Source organism: Hylaeus anthracinus, unplaced genomic scaffold (assembly GCF_026225885.1).
Source record: "Hylaeus anthracinus isolate JK02 unplaced genomic scaffold, UHH_iyHylAnth1.0_haploid 0, whole genome shotgun sequence".
NCBI classification, from domain to species: domain Eukaryota; kingdom Metazoa; phylum Arthropoda; class Insecta; order Hymenoptera; family Colletidae; genus Hylaeus; species Hylaeus anthracinus.
This window is the reverse complement of record NW_026533254.1, coordinates 23,088,563-23,109,556: the sequence shown is the minus strand read 5'-3', so window position 1 is coordinate 23,109,556 and position 20,994 is coordinate 23,088,563. Positions and strand designations below refer to the sequence as shown.

The window sequence follows — 20,994 nt, the reverse complement described above, 5'->3', positions numbered from 1 at the left end:
AAATTTATCTGAATATCTGAAAGTATATTCGAATAAGTATTCAGTCGCATAAAAATTCATCCGAACAACTGTTTAATCGAATAAAAATTTATCTGAATATCTGAAAGTATATTCAATTGAGTATTCAGTCGCATAAAAATTCATCCGAACAACTGTTTAATCGAATAGAAATGAAAATTCATTTGAATACTCGTTAAATACAGTGGAAACGGTCGAAAAAAATATCGAGCCAGCCTTGGAAAGTTTCACAGCGGCCACTTTCCAAGAAAATAAATGTTTATTCGATTGTTCTCGCAGCTATTTTTAGGCGCCTCCAGCCACTCGATTATATTCGAATCACGGTTCGGTCGCGATGAAAAAGGAGAGACGCGAATAAAATAAACGGTGGCCCTTGATAAAGGGCGTGACAAATGCCATTCCGGGCGGTGGCCGTTTTCGACGAACTCGCTGTATATTTTCCAATGATGGAATGCCTAGAAGAATTTATTCATTCGACGTACACCTAGTTCCATTTCCAAAGAAACTAACTCCAACTCGCAATGGCTCGTCGTGAAACATTGCTTCTCGTCGTTAATAATTTCAAAAAGTTCCTCAAGAACTCTCGAGATTATAAATTTCATACAAAAATTCAAATTTGTCTCCGCAGTAGGCTCAAGTTCTCGTTCATCGAGGGTCGCTGACCTCGCGCGCGACGATGACTTGTTACTAAGCCGACCATCTAAGAATGATTAATGATACATTCTCCATTATTACTCAAAGTATGTGATTATATATTCACTCTGTAGTATTATTTATCGTGTAATCATTTTGGTCCCTTTTTGGAGAACTTTGCACAATTTGGAGAAGGTATCATTTTCTGGAGTCGATTCGAATTCCGCGAGAAAAACAATTCGTGGAATATGAAAATTCGACGTCTTCGAGACGCAGACGAGGGAAACATGGGTGGACGCGACGAACAGCTGAGGTCGGAGCTCACGGGACGTTGCGCCGCGACGTATTGATTGCAGAGACGCCGGCGCCGCGACGCTGGGCCTCCGCCATAAAAGCTGCGCCGCGAGCCGTCGTGTTTGCGGGAATTCACCTGTTCTGTGCATGCCTGTACTGGAACCGTTGTTACACCGAAAACCGTGAACCTTCGTTGCCCTAATCAGTATGGCGCTATCAAATATAAAAATCCCCGTAACAATAATTTCTCGCTACACAATTATAGCAATACAAATAATTTCCCCTGTTCTTTATTCGATCGCTTACTATTCTACTGTATATTTCTCGAATTCCTCGCAATTTATTTACGATAAAAATAAAGTTCCTCGGAATTTACTTAAAATAAAAATCTCAAGCTCAACAGGTCAAATTTCCGAGGATAAGTAGATGTAAACATATCGCTCGGGCGCAATAGCGATATACAGTGATTCACTGGGGCTGAATTGCGAGCGTTAGAGAGGTTAGGTGTTCTTACGTGTTCCAAGAACTGAGCTCTTTTATCCATCTCCGGTTTGCTTGCCTCTGAGTGCTCGAGGGCTACAACGAGAAGGAGCGAGGTACACGAATCGCGGCAGTTAGAGAGCGACCGCTGCGTGTTCTGTTATTTTTACACCTAACTCAGAACCTGCACTTCCAAATGTTCAACTATTCAGAAACAGCGTTTCTGAATACCACACCTTTCTATTTAATTTCTGATCGGAATGGTCTCTACGTCAATGAAAATTCCAATCGAAGTATCCGCTTAATATCAGACCAGTCGTTAATAACAGCTTGGAATCCATGTATCGATTCATGAGAAAAGCATGAATGGGACCTTCGAAGAAACTTGGTCGAACGTATACCGCGTATACTGCAACCGTGCCTCTGTCGCGGTGCTGCACGTTTAATTGCCTCTTACGTTAGAAAGAAAAATGGTAATTGGCAACAGTTCCAGTTACCAAGAGGAAAAAACATTAAACAATTCACTCGAGGCACGACGCCGGCGTAAATCACACTCGCGCGGTCATATTTCCAGGCGAAATTTAGGTTGAAATAATCTCGATAATAAAGAGAGAGTGAAGAGATAAAATACAAATTGGCATCCAATTATATCGTCGCGTATATTTTACGAAAACTTCTTCTTCGGGTTTATTTTTACCTCGTTACGTCTTCATTATTAATTGATAGCCAACGAAGCGAGCACCAAGGTGCTGGACTCTTTGGTTTAAACAATCCTAGTTTAAACAATTAGAATAACGAAGAGAAAGTAAGAAAGACGAAGTACAGATTGAGATCCAATTATCTGTTCCATCGAAAACTTTTTTCCCAATTTTATTTTTACGAGCACTCCCTTGTTACGTCCTCATTAACTTCTGACGCTCGACGAAACGAGCAACAAGGCGTCGAAGACATGCCGGACTCCGTTTTATAACCGTGTGTCTTTCACGTTGATGCTCCGTCGGTCACGCGCCGTTTCCAACTATCGCGTAATTGCGTATCATGCTCGCTGGCGATGCTCCTTTTATAATCGATCTGTTACTCAACAACCGATGGCACGAAACCGTTTTCCTACGATTTGCATCTGTACCGTGGCCGCCATTACCACGAGCTGGACGCGACGTTCGTGGAAAACGTGGAAAAAAAGATATTCGATTGCGTTATGCATATTACGTTTCGCGCGAGATATCTGCGCATACATTAGGCGTGGAATCGGGTTTAATAAACGGGGTGTTTGTGTATCGATTGAACCTGCTTCGGGAATCGATCCAGGACTTGAAGACTTGGGAAACGATAAGGTTAAAAATAGTCGATGAGCGACCTATTCGATCTGGTTCTCGAGTTATGATCGCTTTTATGGTCGTTGAAGTTGTATACCGACTGTCTTTACATAAAGACCTCGAAACGACCGCTATAAATCTCATGTCTGGGCTATGAATTCTCCATTGAGCTTCTCGAGAGCTTCGGATCTTTACGTTTCTTCAATTCAGTCGAATGAACTCGTTCCGCGTGTCAAAAGAAATCGAAAAGTCCTTTACCATTTCACAATACGAGGCTTGGTTATCTAGATACAAACGATTAAAGTTTACTGCGTCGCCCCTGGCAGCCGCCATTTCATAGTCAGATGACTCACGTGTCTGCGCGCGCATGCCTTCGCGCGCTTCAAACTTAACTGCTCATATCTCGGTAACGGGACGTCAGATTCCAAAATGGAAAAGGACTTTTCGATTCGTATCGGTGTCAAGAATGGATCCTGAAAGTAGATTTCATGTGCCTGACTCCGTAATTCGAGTATTTATTCAAATTCGAAGACTATAGTTCGCCATTGCTCTTCGATATTCTGCAATCGAAGAATCGGTCGTGAAAATGGACGTATCAATAAATTCTTTTCCTTGATACGGTTTGCTCAGCAGACCAGAGCGTCGCTCAAACGGCCTCCATTGCGAGGAATCGATCCATCGTCAATCATCGAGAGGAATGCACGGACAAGTGCTCTACGAGTGTTTTTTGTTTTCAGTGCGTTTGCTTTTACGACTTCCGTGTACCCGCCAATGCAGACTCCGCGAATTGTTCGGTCGTGCAGCTGGCGGGACACGTGCACTAATTTTATTCATTTGCTTACCCATCAGCGTCGATCAGGCACGCTGGCAGGTTCGTCAACATAATAAACCCACTGGTACGATCATCTCATTTTACGCGTCGGATCATATCTGATATGATGGCTGCCGTTGAACACCGTCTGTAATTTTATTTGTCAACCGTCTGTCACGTGATCGATCAGGAACTCGAGAAAAAGAATCTTGAATTATTAGACTTAAGGCTTCATGACTTTCAATATTTCTTACGGTTTCAGAGATATTAGCAAAAATATAAATAATCGTTAAGAATGAATCACGTTATATTCCGCAAATGTAAAGTAACTAATTAATAACTGATAATTGAGTAACTTTGTATCGGTCAAATTGGACCCAACATCGCCGTGATATTTATCGAGAAGCAACGAGCAGCCCAGAGACGAGGTTTCCTGGTTGCTTCTTTTTCTTGCCTCTGTATGTTTCATACCCAACAGAGAGCAAGAAGGTTGGCCGTGGACAATACGCGTACACGCTGAAAGAACTGGGCTGCTCGCTAATTAGGGCCGGTGCATTGATAAATCGGGCCGATTATTAAAAGTCGTACAGATACGAAGGCGTGGCCCGCCCACGCCGACCCTTTTCTTCTTTCCCGCTCGCCGACGTCCTTCTTTTTGTTATCCTGCCAGGCCTTGCGAAAAGAGTCGATGGTCAAGCCAGCTGAAGGGTAGGAGGGATGGTCTCACAAAAATCATCACTCAACTGTTACACGACGATTTTAAGGGAACTTGGTACAGAGGTAGAGGAGCAAGAAATATTAGACACCTATTTCTTTTTTACATCCGATATTCGTGTTTAAGAAGTGAAAAATACCCTTGAAGTTGTGTAGGAAGTACATATTTCATAAATTTCTGAAAAATTGACAAATATTAGTCAAACACTCCTAAACGTACAGTGGTACCACGTTAAGTTGCAAAAAGAAACGTAAGAGCGACGAGAGCGAGTGACAACTGTAATGCATTGGCGTAATCGTCAAATATTACACCAGTCGAACAGCTACTTAAAATTTTCCATGTCTGTGATTTTCTGACATCTTCCTGCTATGTATTAGGTGGAGCTAGTAGTATCATTACAAATTCTTATCGAGCTAGTGACAAGTGTAATGCATTGGCGTAATCGTCAAATATTACACCAGTCGAACAGCTACTTTAAATTTTCCATGTCTGTGATTTTCTGACAGCTTAATTCTTTGTATTGGGTGAGTGGTACCCCTATAGCCTCATATCAAACTAGTGACAACTGTAATGCATTGGCGTAACTGTCAAATAATACAAAATTTTCCATGTCTGTGATTTTCTAACATCTCACTACTACGTATCAGCCTCCATCAGGCAATCGACTCCATCTCAGAACAATACTTTCCACTGCCCAATTCCACATATAACGTTTGTCCAAGTCTTGGAGGATTTACGAGCGTTCGAAGAGCTGCTGGCTTCTGGTTACATCACGATTTGTACAGCCACGAGCGTGTAAACTGACCGATAGGACGTCGAGAACACTCGCCGTGGCCCGAGATAAGACGTCGAGGACCGCGGAGGCGTCTTGTCTGAAAAGGAAGGACGCGGCTATCCAATGGGCAGGCTTTCCCCGTGATCAGTGGCAATGCACGGGAATCGGGTCGGTCATAGGAAAGCAACGACGATCCTAGCCGCGTTTTCCTTATCTAAAAAGTTTCAGCGACGTGGGAGACAAACAGAAGTGCCCTCGCTGCGGCGAACTGGAACAAAGAGTTCCACCGATCCCTATTCGGGCTGTTTCGTCTTCAGCGTCGGGGTTCTCAGAGGAGGCGAGACTAGGAAAAAATGGGTCACCGCAGGTTTCTGCTTCTTGTTTTTTTTAATATTTAATGTTACACGTACCTATCGATGTTATTAGTGACCATGATTTGTTGTGGTTTAAGGGGAAATCAGAATTGAGAAAAAAATGTGATATTAACGATTTTTTTCCGAGAGAAGTAGATACAACAAATATTTTTAAATTTAATTTATCTATCCACGAACGTTCGTTAAAGAAATCGTCCTCCTAGCGTCGAGAGTCAACGAATTTCCCAGTTGCGTCAGTTCCAGGGAAAGTCGTGTGCGACGTCGCGGAAGAAAAATAATTTCATAAGAAAACGAAAGGTTGAAGCTTGTAACCGACGTAACGGCCATGGATAATTCCTCGTATCGCGGGTAATTGCCGTTTACGCGTACGCGAGCGTCGTTTTCCGTGGAGCACGACCGCTGGAAAACCGTGCTTATTGTCGTTTTAATAGCGCTCGAGGCGTGTCGATGCCGGCGATCTTGACTCGCGTTATCCGCGTTAGAAGGAGGATGCAAATCTCCTAGACATTGAAAAACTAATGCGCGCCTTCCGTCATTGTATATCCGCCGGAGGAAAAGAATCCGTTGCCCTCGTTCTCGGATTTCTCTCGCGATTAAGGGAGAAATTTCCATAGAATTCATGGTTCGCTTTGGGAGTGAGAAATTTTTCACGGTGGGAAGGGAAAGTCTCGGGCAGACTTTTCTAAATTACTCACACCAATAACCTCGATAGATACCTAACGATTGATGCGAAGTACACAGTAAAGACCGGATAAGTGCGAGGCAGGATTGTCTGGATAAATGCAAGATGATTATTCTCAACATTGAGGGGGTTCCTCCTTGACTCTCGGCGAGCGAGCAGTGTAATATGATCCTAACCGATTGATACGCTTCTGACGATTGCTTTTTTTCTTGGATCTCTTTCTCTTTCACTCTCCGCCCTTTTCTTCGTTCGACACTCAACTCGAGCCAAATGTAAACACAGAATAGAGACATTGACTAGATAAAGGCAAGATGACTATTCTCAACACTGAGGGGGTTCTCCCTTGACTCTCGGCGAGCGAGCAGTGTAATATGATCCTAACCGATTGATACGCTTCTGACGATTCCTTTTTTTCTTGGATCTCTTTCTCTTTCACTCTCTGCCCTTTTCTTCGTTCGACACTCAACTCGAGCCAAATGTAAACACAGAATAGAGACATTGACTAGATAAAGGCAAGATGACTATTCTCAACACTGAGGGGGTTCTCCCTTGTCTCTCGGCGAGATAGCAGTGTAATATGATTCTAACCGATTGATACGCTTCTGACGATTCCTTTTTTTCTTGGATCTCTTTCTCTTTCACTCTCTGCCCTTTTCTTTGTTCGGCGCTCGACTCGAGCCAAATGTAAACACATAATAAAGTCTGAGTGATAACCCAGACCTAACCCAAGCGAATTCTAATAGCAATATTCGAGCACCCATAACTCCCGAATCCTTCATCCCAAGTTTCAACACTTGAAACCTTCTCCATTCGTACGACCCGATGACGAATGCTCGACGTGGCCACTGAACTTTCTATTAAAAGGATTAATCGTCGATTGCAAGAACGAAACGACGTCCTGTTCCTGCGCCGCGTCGCGGTAGCCATCAGACAAAGAGAGGCTGATATCATCGGTGGCAGGCAATAAACTTGCAAGACACTTCTCGTTTGTTCAACGAGCGTTCGTGGCCGTGTCGTCGTCCGTACTTCCGCGTGTCGACGTGTCTATTAACATAACAACGCGAAGGAAACTAATCCCACCAGTCGCCAGGACTTTCGCAGGGTCGTCGGTTTAACGTGACCCCGCCGCGTCCTACGTGAACCCGGCGTCCTTTTCGTGCTATGCACCGATGCTCGGGCAGGGAAGTCGACTTGCAACTTGTCAGCTAGGGTAATCGTTCGCCTCTTCATTAACTGTTAGGTAATCCGAATTTCTGGGTTAGGCGACAGTCGATTGGTCGGACAGTTGGTGTTCAGTGAGACAGATTTAGATTTAAGTGGATCCTCGATTTGCAATTTGATAGGGCAATTGTTATTAGACTTGGCCTTGGTGTCTAGGTTAGGGTCTAGGTTATCACTAAGATTTTATTTTGGTAGATTTGGATTGAGTTAGGTCTGGGAAAGGTTTTCGAGTGTTGAAACTTGGTATGAAAGATTTGGGAGTTACATTTCAGGACATCTTTGTTAATCAGACTATTGATGTGTAATTCTACTTAGATTGAAATAGATCTCTAACTTGTAACTTGACAAATAAAATAATCTTTGCAGGGCACCTTTATTAATTATTTAACATTCACATTTTCACATTCTCAGAACTAGAGGCCACCACAGCTGTTACAACGACGTCACTTTTCACCTTCCCTCGAGAATAGACTACCGTGATTACCACTGACACATAAATGTGTACAAAACGACTCTTGACCCAGCCAATTGCTACCTGACACCACTATGATTGAGGTGCAGACGTCCAACTTTCCATACTCTATTCTAATTGAGCTATCACATATTCTTCGTGAAAAATACAACTCTGGTATTACTACTGGTGACTTAGGATTGTCTCCAAAGGTTCCAAGTCCTCACCAATCCTGCTACTCTATCAGGATCTGGACACCTCTAGGTCCTCAAACAATTTAAATCCTACTAAATATTGAACCTCAAATAGAAATGTTATTCTTCATTAAAGAACAGTCACCCTTCGATTAATTACTTTGTCATTAATTATTTGTAATACTATTAGTGACTTAGGATTGTCTCCAGGTCCTATTTTATCAGGACCTGGACCTCTAGATCCTCAAACAATCTAAGCCCTACTAAACATTGAAACTTAAATACAAACCTTATTGTCTATTAAAGAACAGTCACCCTTCGATTAATCTCGACACAAATCTTCCACAAATTTCTAACGTGGCCTCCTGAAGCAGACTTCAGTCTCACTTCAGTCTCACTTCATCAAGATCAGAGACACATAAAGTCCTCGGAGTTGTACGGTCTCGCGAGGCAGCTAGAACCTAACTGCTCAGGGTGGCGAGTATCAGAATTCAAATAGAAGGCCACTCCGCGTCAAATGATAGCGGCTGGCAGTGAAAAATTGTCCAAGGCATTTATTAACACGCTGCACAAACGGCAGAGAAAGTGATGGAACCTCCGGTCGAGATGCTGATCGCTATCTCACCGCTATCGCCGGCAGCCGATCTTCCCAGGATGATCCGTGCGGGGAGGCTCGTGGGAAGAGGAGAGAACGATCCATAGTTCCGTGATTGCGATTCACCGTGGAATCTTGATCATGAAAATGAGTCGCGCTGCACGAGCGCAGCCGTCTTTTCCGGGGAAATGAAAGTCCCCGAGCGTTTAGGATCGATGACTCTTCGAATCCTTTTCCATGGGAGATCCAACATGGTTGCTCGAGGAAACCCGGGGTCAGAAAATTTCCTTCTTTAGAAATCGTTCGAAAGAGGAAATACTTCAAATTTATTCGAAGTCTAGGATTTTGGTCATCGCTGATGCCAGTCTTCTAGACTGTTAAGATTTGCAAAACTAGTAAAACTACTAGGAGAATTGTCTATACAATTCTATACAATACAATCTATACAATTTTATATTCTATACAATCTATACAATTTTTTGTATTGGGATATATTTTATCCTATTTTCTATACAACAGAAGTATATTTTTTTAAATATTATTGCACGTAGTGGAAGAAGCAAGAATATTATTAGAAAGAAGTAGATAAATAAAATAGACTCTTGCAATATTTTTCTTATATATGCCAGTTGTTTTTACGAGTAAATAATTGATGATTAATTAAATAAGAAATAGCGAGCTGTTTAAGTCTGGTTTCCTAATCTAGAAGCAATATCGTTGAAGAATCGTTACCATTTACCATCTCGCTATCACATTGTGACCAATAAACGGGTGCATCGATTAGGCGAACGAAGTATATATTTCACCTCGATGCATGAGCGCAACGCCGCTCGATACAGGGTTTCAATTATGGCAGAGTCTCCCAACCAATCCCATCAGCCATTTTAGGAAACGTAACGATGTACCAGTTACATTCTCTCTTTGATTTCCTCCCATAAAAGTACATTCTTAATATTTTATTTGGCATTTGGGCTATCAAACATTCGTACTTTCCATAATTTACTTCCATGAAATTCTGGAATATTTTAATATACAGGGTGCTCTCGGAGATATTTTCCCAAAATTGTTTACCTGAATTAGTGTGAAATTTTTTAATTCGTCCCAAGGACGAAATATTTTAATATACAGGGTGGTCCTAGAACCAAAGGAGATATTTTCCCAAAATTGACTACCTGAATTATTGTGAAATTTTGTAATTCGTCCCAAGGACGAAATATTTTAATATACAGGGTGGTCCTAGAACCAAAGGAGATACTTTCCCAAAATTGACTACCTGAATTATTGTGAAATTTTGTAATTCGTCCCATTGATTTCTCGAGAGATCTTTCTCGCGAAGCCCGAGAGATTAATTCGCAGAATAGTCGAAGAAAAAGTGGCAGCTCATGGTTTCCTCCTCCTAGAGAGAGAAGTTGAAAGTCACTGCCGAAGAAATCGTCGACGCACGATAATCGCATGTCCAGTTCTAAACGACGACGTTAATTGCCCAATAAATACGTCTGGGAAGATGCAATTAATTTCATTACGGAGTTTCACGGTTCGATTTTGATCCCCGCCGGTATGGAAATATGAAATTCATCGAAGGTGAAAGGCGGGACAGCGATAAATAATACCGACGCTTACTCGTATTTATACGAATGCAGAAGCGCCATTAAGCGTCTGAATATGGCATTTAAAGCGAATCATAAATGGACGGCACCTTTCGCGAAGGCAAAAAAAAAAGGAAGAAAAAGGTACCCGACGAAGTAGAATGTGAAACCAAGTAGAAACTAATATCGCACTAGGCGAAACGTAATTTATTCTGAAACCGGAAAAAGGATGACTTGTGGTACGTCAAGGAAGTTGACGTTGAAGTGAGTCGTTATGACTTCGACTCAGATTAAGTATGAAGGAAAGAGTGATTATAAAGTTATTAAAGTGATCGATATTATTAAAATTCGGGCTCAAGGAGTCTCAGGGTAGTAGATAAGAAAGTGAGATGTAGAAGTCTGGGGAATTTCATACTGAACGATTTGTATACTGTAGAATGCAATATAAATGTCGTAGGGCCTGTAGAATTCAATCAATAGAAAAGGGCAGAATTTAGTATATTCAATCAATAGAAAAGGGAGGAATTTAATATATCCAATCAATAGAAAAGGGCGGAATTTAGTATACCCATTTCGTTTTTGGCTCGAGGGAGTCTCAGAGTAGTTGCAGATACGAAAATAAGACATACAAGTGTGAGAAATTTCATACTAAACGTGCTCTATGAATATAAATTTCCCATAGACCGTGTAACTATCAAATTTTTAACTTTTTCTAAACAATGTCAACACTTGACAGTGCTACAATCGGGTAACAGTATGAGACAATATTATCTTATTACGAAATTCATCTGACAGAGACGTATACGAGAGGTGGTTGACAGAAAAAGTGTCAAGATACTCGACGAAAATATAGGGCAAGAACGAGTTGTCTCGACGAGCTTAACAAGAACGTGTTTACTCCTCCCCGAGCTACGAAGAAGCTGTTTTACACTCGGAAGTCCCGGAAACGCTGCAAAGCCTTGCATAAACCTCAACGCGACCAGGCTACGCGATAAAACGTATTTTTAGTCCCCTGTCGCGCTTATGCCGCGATCTGGACATTTATCGTTTCGTTCTGTGCTCTCTATTCAGGGTCAAAGGAAATTGTTTTCCTTAAAATTCCACCACCTTCGTATTCTGTCTTTTCGAAGAAGCCGCTGACGTTCAAACGTTTCACAAATATCGAGAAAAATCGCGAGTGGGTGGTTTATTTATAGATACGACTTGTTGAAACTTTTTGAAATTTTGGAGGCCTAATGGCGTCAGGGTAACGTAACCTCAATCGTAACACAGCGGATATTATTGGGAAACGAGAGAGAAATATAGTTTAATTTATTTAGTTTGATTTGTGAATTTATTCGAGGAATAATTTTGCAACGATACAAATTTGTACTTAACAATATTTATGTTTGAGGAAGTAGGTAGATTAGAAAACTAGGCTAAAGGAAATAAAGCTCTCTATAGCACTTGGGTGATTTAATATTTTATTCAAAAATGCTTGATTTTTAAATTTTAGATAACCCAGTTCTAAAGTAGAGCGGTCACTCAGTAGAATACCCATGTAAACAATGACAACGGCGCAACTTCGTTAATTTAAGCCGTATTTAAAATACAAAAATATCTACATAAACGTTCCTTCAAATACCCTTAAACTCGTTCCCGGAACATTTTCCATTTATCTTATAAACATTTTCAAACACGCACCTCTTTCGAGCCTTCCCACGTCAGACTTTCCTAGGTAAGCTTCTCCTCCTAAAACAAAGCTTCCCTATTCGCCGGTGGAGGTGGTCGTTGGTTGGCGTACCGAAGTGGCTCGCGCTCCAGTAAATCCAATCCAACAAAGGAAACGGTCGTGAGCAAATCGCGCACTTTATACCGGAAGTCTAACGCGAAGGAGAAGCGACAAGCGATCTGGAATAATTCCGCGAGTAAGGTGAAACTGCAGGCAGAAAAATCCAGGGAATTAATTCGATGGCTGTGTGTGCGTGGGTGGCGAACGAGTCCTCTTTCCACGCCTAGGCATCCTCTTTGTCTTTCTCTGTCTCCATTCACTGGCGTCCTCTTGGCTGATCGACACCCTCTCCCATCCTCCATTGTGATCTTCCTCGTTGTTTCCCTTTTCTCTCCTCTTTCCACCGTCGAGTCCTATCCTTCTTATCTCCAGGTCTTGATTACTGCGGAATGCTTTCTCTGTCTCATCTTTGATCGTCCTTCTTTCCCAGACTCTGCCATTTTTGTTCGTTTGTTGAGAAATTGTTTCTTTCCTGTTCACTACTTTCCTAAGGGATGTTCTATCTATCGTGTACTTTAGTTAAAATTTCCAGCGAGTGGCTCGAATTTCGTTTTTCTAGAAGATTGGAGGTTTTGTCTATTAGTGACGTAACCATCCGCCATCTTGGTCCTGGCGTTGTCACGTGGCCACATGGGTTTGTTGACCCCCTGAGAGCCTCGCTTCGATGAACAGGGCACAGAGTTTCCAACTATTCGTTCCTCCCTATTACTCTATTGCTTTCCTATTTGGCTTCGAACTCGCCTAACTTTCCTACCATCCTATTCTACCAGCAGAAAAGTATGGATTACATCAGCAATACACATTAACTGTATCAAATTACGTACTTCGTACGCATAAATTTTTCCATTTTCTCATCCATTCGTGACGTAACTCTCCGCCATCTTGCTCCAGGCGTAGTCACGTGGTGTTTCTTATCCTGAGTGGTATCCTGAGTGTCCCAGGAGCCTGGAATTTTCAATTATTCTTCCTATCTAATTTTCGTTGCTCGATTGCTTTTCCGTCGCGCCTGCAAACCGATTTAATCTGCAGGACGAATAAATCCGGAGGGTGTTAATTTCGAAAGGTCCTCGAGGACTCGTTTAGGGGTGAAGAAACCACCCGACTACGTGACTCCTATTTCCGAACGATCGCGAAACGTATTCCGTATAGTTGGGTTAGGTTCTGTTACGTAAGCCGCTGCGGCCTTGCATTATAGCATCATAACCATTCATCCTGTCCGCTCACCTGCAATGCGCCACACTGTTCGTCCTGAGCGATATTCACCGCGCACAATTGTCTGGGAAATCGTAAAAATAATTATTCTATAATTATTTGTAGAGCTAGGAACTCTGATAAGAAAGTCTTCTTCTTCCTTTTAAGATACTATTTCAGGGTCGCAACTTAAAAATATTTATTAGTAACTCTTGTCGATGAGTGAAAGGAAAGTAATTGCTTTTAGATTGTATAAATGCGATGTGATTATCTGAGAATTGATTACAAAAATGTATGTGGTCGTTTCTTTTTTATTTATGGATCTAGGAACTCTGCTAAGAAGGTTATCTTTTTTTAAGCTACCACTTCAGGGTTGAAATATAAAAATATTTATTAGTAACTCACGTCGATGAATACAAGTAAATTGGTATCGGTCTCGAAGAATTAACCTACGAGGATTTCTCAACTGAAGTTTTAGTGTCTGAAGTCAGCTACTGTAAAAATGACCACCCACGCCTAATCTTCATCAGTTCGCACCTCCAGTTCGAGCACACGCGGCCCTTGTCGTATAGCAACTTTAGATGTCTGAATGCCCTCGAGGAAGGTGACAGAAAGACGTAATAGTGAATGTGAGCAAAGTGCTCGACACACATAGTAGTACACTTGAGATGTATACTTAAAGACGTAGTCTGGAGGCAGTCATCCAGCTGGAAAAAATTGAAACTGTCGGATCTGGACTCAGATCGATGGGATTTGACCTAGTTGGTCAGCCAGTAGTTCGTCAAACTGCAATTTAATTTTGTATAATCAGAAATTGAAACCTGCAACGACAATATTTGCAGTGTATATAATTCTGAAGGATATTTGCAATTTAAATATTAATTCGTGAATATTTACCTATATAGTTAATAAAATGAATGAAACGTTAAAAATACTAAGAGTGACTCGAACTACGAATAAATTAGTGGTTCATCTTTTTAAGATTGCAATTATTAAGGTTTAATTAATTGGAGTTGAATCATTATTGCACACGAGAGTGCAGTGTCTTAGGTTTCACGCAGAACGTTGGGTAGCACGAATCGTTACTTCTAAGCAGGAAATATGTAGCCTACAAACTTAGCCGGTCGTAGACAATTGGTGTGTCGCAAGGCGAGCACTATGAAAGGTCGACAGGCGAGATTACTATTATTAGAACCGATGTTGACAGATGAAGCTTGAACACTTCCATGTGAAAAACCATGTCCATATGCAAAAATGAATACCATTCATTCTTTGTCTTGTTAGAGAATATAATTCTCTAAGTGAAATCAATTTTAAATTATTATAAAATAAGCATTCGTTCATCAAACGGCCCCGAATTGAATGCAGTTTTTATATCATCGAAAAACTTTCGTCTAGTGATGTCGATGACGTAGTAACGAGTGAAATTAAGATAGACAAGCCTTCCACTGATTAGCATAATTCCCTGATTACTATGGGACAGATGTACACCGTGTCTCAAGTGTTCAGCGTCAGAGATACCACCCACGTGAACTAAATATTTGGAACAAGGGACGCCGTGACGCAAACCAACGACGTCAACAGGAACGACGCGGACATACCTCGAATTCTAATCAACTACTATAGTCGATAGTTTGTGGTTCATCGTTTCCTCTCCTTGGATGAAGCATTTTAAATAAAATTGCTTAAAAACAGAAATTTCGTCAATCCTGCTTTTTTAAAGCTTGCCAAAAAGCTCCATCCCTTGGATAAAACATTCAAAATCTGAAAAACAACCAAGTTGACTAAGAACATCTTTAAAAACAGACATTCCAACAATCCTGTCTTCATAGAATTGATTAAAAAACGAAACATCTCGTTTAAATAATAATTATTCAATCGTTCATCCCGCTACCACCTGGATACTCATCTATGATCGCCAGACCGCCCCCATTGGTTCATATTACAGGGTATCCCGCAATTCACGTCGCAGAGTGAATTTTCGAGGGCTGATCGATCGTGTCGCGCGAGGAAATCGGTGGAAATTTCAGGAAACCGTCCGCGCGAGCATTTACGCAACGCGGTGTAAATCATTCGCAGGGAAAAATGTCATCAACAGATAAGGGAGCGACGGGTGGGGGAAGAACTGGTGGCGTTCGCTCCCCAACAGCCCGTGACCAAGAATCCCAACGCCCTGCACGCGCGATTGGAGGCCTAGTACGTGTGTGCGTGTTGTGATCTGGTAATAAATAATTTTCACCGTTCCGCTGTCAAATGCCTGGCGGTGGGTGTTCGCACATAAATGATATATATTTATCCCAACCGATTCACCGCGCCGATAACAGAGCGTAATCAATAACGCGGGCGACTTAATACTCTGAGAAGAAAGTTCCCTACCACGGGATAACGGGGCTGGGTGTTTTCCCTAACACCGCGATCACGATAATTGGCTGAATCTTGGAGCAGTTTCTTTGCCACTTGTTTGCTAGTGCTTGGATCTATCCCGTGTCGACCACCGTGGAGAGTTTTATTCGATTCGAGAGTCCTGGCTTTTCTTAGATTGAGAAGATTTCATGGAACAATTATGGTGACACTCTTTATATTCATAAGTTATGAATTAGAAACGTTGAGGAAAGGTTTGAGGGAATGGAGACTGGCAACTTGAAGTTTATTGCTGGAAAATGTAATTTTAGGAGTGAGGGTGGTCTGAAGTTGGGAGGATTGAGAATAGAAACGTTGCAACTCGAGCGATAGAGACGGCATTGTGTTCAATATTGCCGCATCTAGCCAAAAACTACCTCAAACCTACTCAGACAGTATTTTCGTGTAGACAGTATGCACATTAACAGTATTCAATATTACCGCCTCTACCATAAACTACCCGAAATCAACTCAGTACAGTCTACAGTATTTCCGTGTAGACAGTATGCACGTTAACATACCTGCTCGGACAGTATTTTCGTGTAGACAGTATGCACATTAACAGTATTCAATATTGCCACCTGACCAAGAATTATCCTAAACCTGCTCAGACAGTATTTTCGTGTAGAGAGTATGCACATTTACAGTATTCAATATTGCCACCTCACTAAAAATTATCCTAAACCTGCTCAGACAGTATTTCCGTGCAGACAATATGCACATTAACAGACCTGCTCAGACAGTATTTCCGTGCAGACAATATGCACATTAACAGACCTGCTCAGACAGTATTTCCGTGTAGACAATATATGCATTAACGTACATACGTAACGGAAGTTCGTAGCAGCGTCGTGGCATGCACAATGAAATTAACAGTTAATTTAATATCATTTGGAAAAAATCGCGTCGTGTTACAACGGTTTGATAAACGGATAGTCGGGGCGCAGTTCTGCTTTCACTTCACGTTTAAAAGTAGGAAAAACGCATATGTCCGAAGGCGAACCGTAATAAAACGCAGTTCCTCAACGGAAATTCTCATTTGCGTTACTTTGTTCCACGTTTGTTGCGTCCACGCCCCCTTCCACGTCTCTTTAAAAGTTTCTCGACATTCCTTTTTATCGATCTCGTGGGATAGAGGATTCGAACGATCAGTCAACGTTGTCGCTCGGTAGGGAGCAATAAATTAAACGTTAAATAATTAGTTGAATGGATTGTAAATAGTCGCCGTGCACCGTTCGTAGAGATAGTTTTTTAACCTTTTCTATCTGTTAGCATCGCCGCTCTGATTGGAATCTGAATCTGTCCCTTATTGAAGCACGTGTTGTAAGAAAACGTGAAATATCAGGCGGCCCGATTACGTCTGGTGGCTAATTAGTGTTTCGCGATCTTTGCCAACGATCGGCGGAAATTCCTTACCAGCTCCTGTCACATGGCAGCCAATTTTCCCACAAAATCGTGATCTTGCTCTCGCGGTGAAACGGGGCTCGCGGAAGTCGAGTCCAGGAAAATTAATTACCGTGGAGAGGAATTTAATTTATAGTTTAGTAAACAATATGGACAACTGGGATTTTGACTAAGGAATTAAAAAGAATTCATTCTGGAGATCGGGTGTCAAAGAAAACTAGTCTGGATAAGATTCGTGAATTTCCAATTGTAATAAGAATTTGTAATTTGGCACTGAAAGTGTTAATATACCAAAAAGTATCGTTTACTAAACTAGAAATTAAATTCCTTTACGCAGCAATTAATTAATTGTAGTACTCACGCTTCAATACTCAAGAAAATGGAGTCAAATGAGAACTCGAATCGTAGGGTGCGAAATTGATCGCGTAGTTAAATCTCTAAACTGTGTTCTATTTCAAACTAATATTTTAGGGGACGCGCCTCGATCGGAAATCCGAGTAACAAATTTGATCGATACGCGAGACGTTACTTTATCATTCTTCCATGACATTTCATACGAAACAACATGCAACCGCGTGCATGCGTGCCAGTGGGTACAGCCTTTCTAATCAATACCAGCTGCACATTACAAGCACCATAAATCCTGTGCAACAAATACGGGTCAGCTAGGCACGGTGTTGTCAACGCGGTAAGAAAAATCGTGTATCATTCGAACGCGTCGTTCCTGTCGACGGCCGCCTTAATTAACAGCACAATACGTCCTAACGACTGAAACAGGATTGAATTCTGTCGCTCGTGGCGAAACGTTGCGTTCGCAGAAATCACGGAAAAATTGGCTCGCGTTGCCCGAGACGGCGATCTGACTTATAGCCGAGGAATTCCTATCGAGGCTCCTGGTTGGTCCAGATGAAAACTCATTTTCTTCAACTTTATCTTACGTTACTACTCGTATCTTACTGCGATTTTGTTTAATTTTACAAACTATGCCCTACGGGAGAAAATTATAGGCTCTTTACAATTTTATTTTCGTATGAAATTACTATTTTGAGGAGGAATCAATTTTTTTCTCTGTCGAAGACACTGTCAAGGAACGTAAAGAAAATTGGATTTCCAAAGTGGAGGACTCGTTGAAACTAACGTGTCATTTTTGTTGAAATGCTCCAGGTTCGCGACTTGGTCGAGAGGTGCACGTGTCCCACGCAGTTCCCAATGATCCGCGTGTCGGAGGGGAAGTACAGGATCGGTGACACGAAGGTGCTGATCTTCGTCAGGATTCTACGAAGTCACGTGATGGTGCGTGTCGGCGGTGGCTGGGACACGCTGAGCCATTATTTGGACAAGCACGACCCCTGCCGATGCAGAACTTGTAAGTCGAACTTTGGACGTTTGATTCGACAGCTTCGCGTGTATTTTCGAACTCGACAGGATCGAACGTTAACGGATAGAATAGATCGTGCACGCGATCACGGTTTAGCGTTCGTCGTGGTGACGCTAGCCGGGACAAACGTAACGCGATGATAGGGTAAACAAGTATGATCTCAGCATCGGAGAAAATAAAGATGATTCGAGACTTTCGATTCTGTCCCGTGGCTGGGCAATTAGCATGCTAGTTTTTTTCTTGAAAGTCTACTTAATAGCGATCGATGATTGCCGAGGTGTTAGCTGTGGGGAAACTTGCTTATTAATGCTAATTATGTGTAATAAACACGTAGAAGAAGGAAATATGTTAGTGTTGTAAATTGTATTCTAGTGAATCGTGGATTCGTTTAAAAATGGTACTCCAAAAAATGGCGCCTTTAAAAATGATACTTTCGTAAATTGTATTCTAATGAAGAGTAGATTCGTTTAAAAGTGGTATTCCAAAAATGGTACCTTTAAAAATGGTACTCTAAGAAATGGTACCTTTGAAAATGATACTTCTGTAAATTCAATTCTAATGTATAGTACATAGATTCTGTTAAAAGTGCTACTCCAAAAAATGGCACCCATAAAAATGGTACTCTAAAAACTGGCACCTCTAAAAATGTTCCTTTTGTAAATTGCATTCTAATGAATAGTAGATTAGGTTAAAATTGCCACTCCAAAAAATGGCACCCTAAAAAATGATTCTTCCACAAAATGCACACCTGTAAATGGCACTCCAATACCACTCGACTCGTTCAGTTTCCCGAGGAAAGGTGTTAAGTAACTTAACTCTACCCGTTTGTACAGTCTTTTTCGCTAACCACAGCTCTCGCGATCGCTTGAAAGAGACGTTTCAATTAGTCCTCGATCGGTGGCATCCCGTCGAATGAATCGTGTTTCAGCATAACGAAAAACGGACGTGGCTGATTGCGCAATCCTGTACCTATGATTTATCATTTTTTTTTTTTTTTTTTTGTTTCAGCGCATCGCTCGATGATCTCAGCGAAGTTGATTCAAAAGGCTGGAGGGTCCTTCGACCTTGGCAGCGCGCAGGTGCATTACGAAAGGTGAGTAATTTTCTGCTTCTAAGGTGTCATTTATCTGTCTACGGTCGCTCATTCGCGCAACATTTTCCACGCCTTGGTCGGGGTAAAATGCTATTCGAGCTAGAGGGAATTACACAGGGCGTTGATCAGCGAGATTAGATGAACCTAAGAGCATACATATTTACCATTCCATTATAACACAGTCGTACCGCGTCGATCAAAGTGGAAAACACTACTCAGAGTCATGATTCGTTATTGCGACGCTCGACGTGAAAATCTCAAAATTGTGTTAAGGTTTTGAAGTAGTCCAACGATAAAGTCTCCAGTAGTGCGTATCCGCAACATTCATTAACCCACTTTCTCCCAAATTTATGTACCCCATGTCACAATTCATTTTTCAGAGCTGACACTATCCGACATTTCATTTCAATACCGAGTATTCTGTAATTGCTAACGTTTCGTAACACGCGTACCGAATAACACACGACTCCGTATCATAAAAGGGCTGGCAAAATATGCGTGAAAGGGTCGATCACTCTCCCCTAAATCTCAATTCCGTTAGCTATCGAATTGGCTGCACTCGGTTGTCGACAAACTTTTCTTTTCTGGGGAAAGACTCGTTGAAATGAACACGTTGACCCCACGTTTCCGGTATATGAGGTGTTAAAGAAACTAAATAAAATAAATCCGGATAAGATTCCTGAATTCTAATAAGGTTATGTAGTTTTCAATTATTTGAAGACAAAACTTTGGCTTCATCAAAATTTTGACAAAAGTTAATGTGGCAGTGAACATGTTAAAAGATTAAGATCTCGACGAGCATTTTACTTTGTCAACAAAAGGTTGAATCGATAACACTGATCCGAAAGACTAGCCTAGACCCAAAAGAGTAGACCTAGTCAGCATGGTTAGCCGTCCTTGTCGCGAAACGTGAAACGGCTACTCATCCGCAGATCACCTCCTAGAACTCGAAGGAGTTCGGCGTCGAGCGTGGGTTCCTGCGCGGGAACGATGCAGAATCAGCAGCAGACGCAGCTGCACGCGGCCAGGAGCGTCTCCAGCAATCGATCGCGATCGCCCACGCCTCACCGACCCGCTGGCAAGCAGCAACAGCAGCCGAGCGACGAGCAGCAACGCAAGATCAATCGCTCGAGGAGTCCCACGCCGCAGAGGAAATTCCTCGGCAGTCCCAACCACCAGCCTGCCGATTTCGGGAAACAGCGATCCAGATCGCCCACCCCGAAGGCGCGGATCAGATCGTGCAGCCCCACGAAGACGGGATCCGACTCGCCCAAGAGGGGCATCAACGAGGATGCTCGCTCGCCGACGCATCATGCTAAGCATCAAGATGTTAAGGTGAGTAATAGCGACTGGGGATGGCTCGTGGAGGACACCGGGAGCAGGATAATGTGGGGTTTAAAAAGGATAGAGGGTCTAGGATTGGGTAGAGTTCAGGGAGAACACCAAGATTAGGAAGATAAGCGATTCAAAGGAGACTTAGAGGCTAGGATTGGGTAGAGTTCATAGAGGACACTAAGATTAGAAGGATAGGGGGTTCAAAGAAGACATAGAGTTCAGGATAGGATTGAGTTCATAGGGGACACCTAGAGCAGGATGACATGGGGTTCAAAGA

General features: G+C 42.1%; 1 protein-coding gene across 2 annotated transcripts in view; it reads left to right on the top strand.

Moving 5' to 3' along the window:
* Positions 1-20,994, top strand: part of LOC128896579 (GAS2-like protein pickled eggs) — an 81,071-nt gene that overhangs the window by 48,756 nt on the left and 11,321 nt on the right. The window contains exons 4-6 of one of the 2 annotated variants that reach the window (XM_054159952.1): positions 18,076-18,277; positions 19,298-19,382; positions 20,327-20,717. In XM_054159952.1, coding sequence (XP_054015927.1) covers positions 18,076-18,277; positions 19,298-19,382; positions 20,327-20,717 — 678 coding nt within the window. Of the gene's footprint in view, positions 1-18,075; positions 18,278-19,297; positions 19,383-20,314; positions 20,718-20,994 lie in introns of both variants that reach the window. The other variant, XM_054159948.1, reaches the window with a different exon arrangement.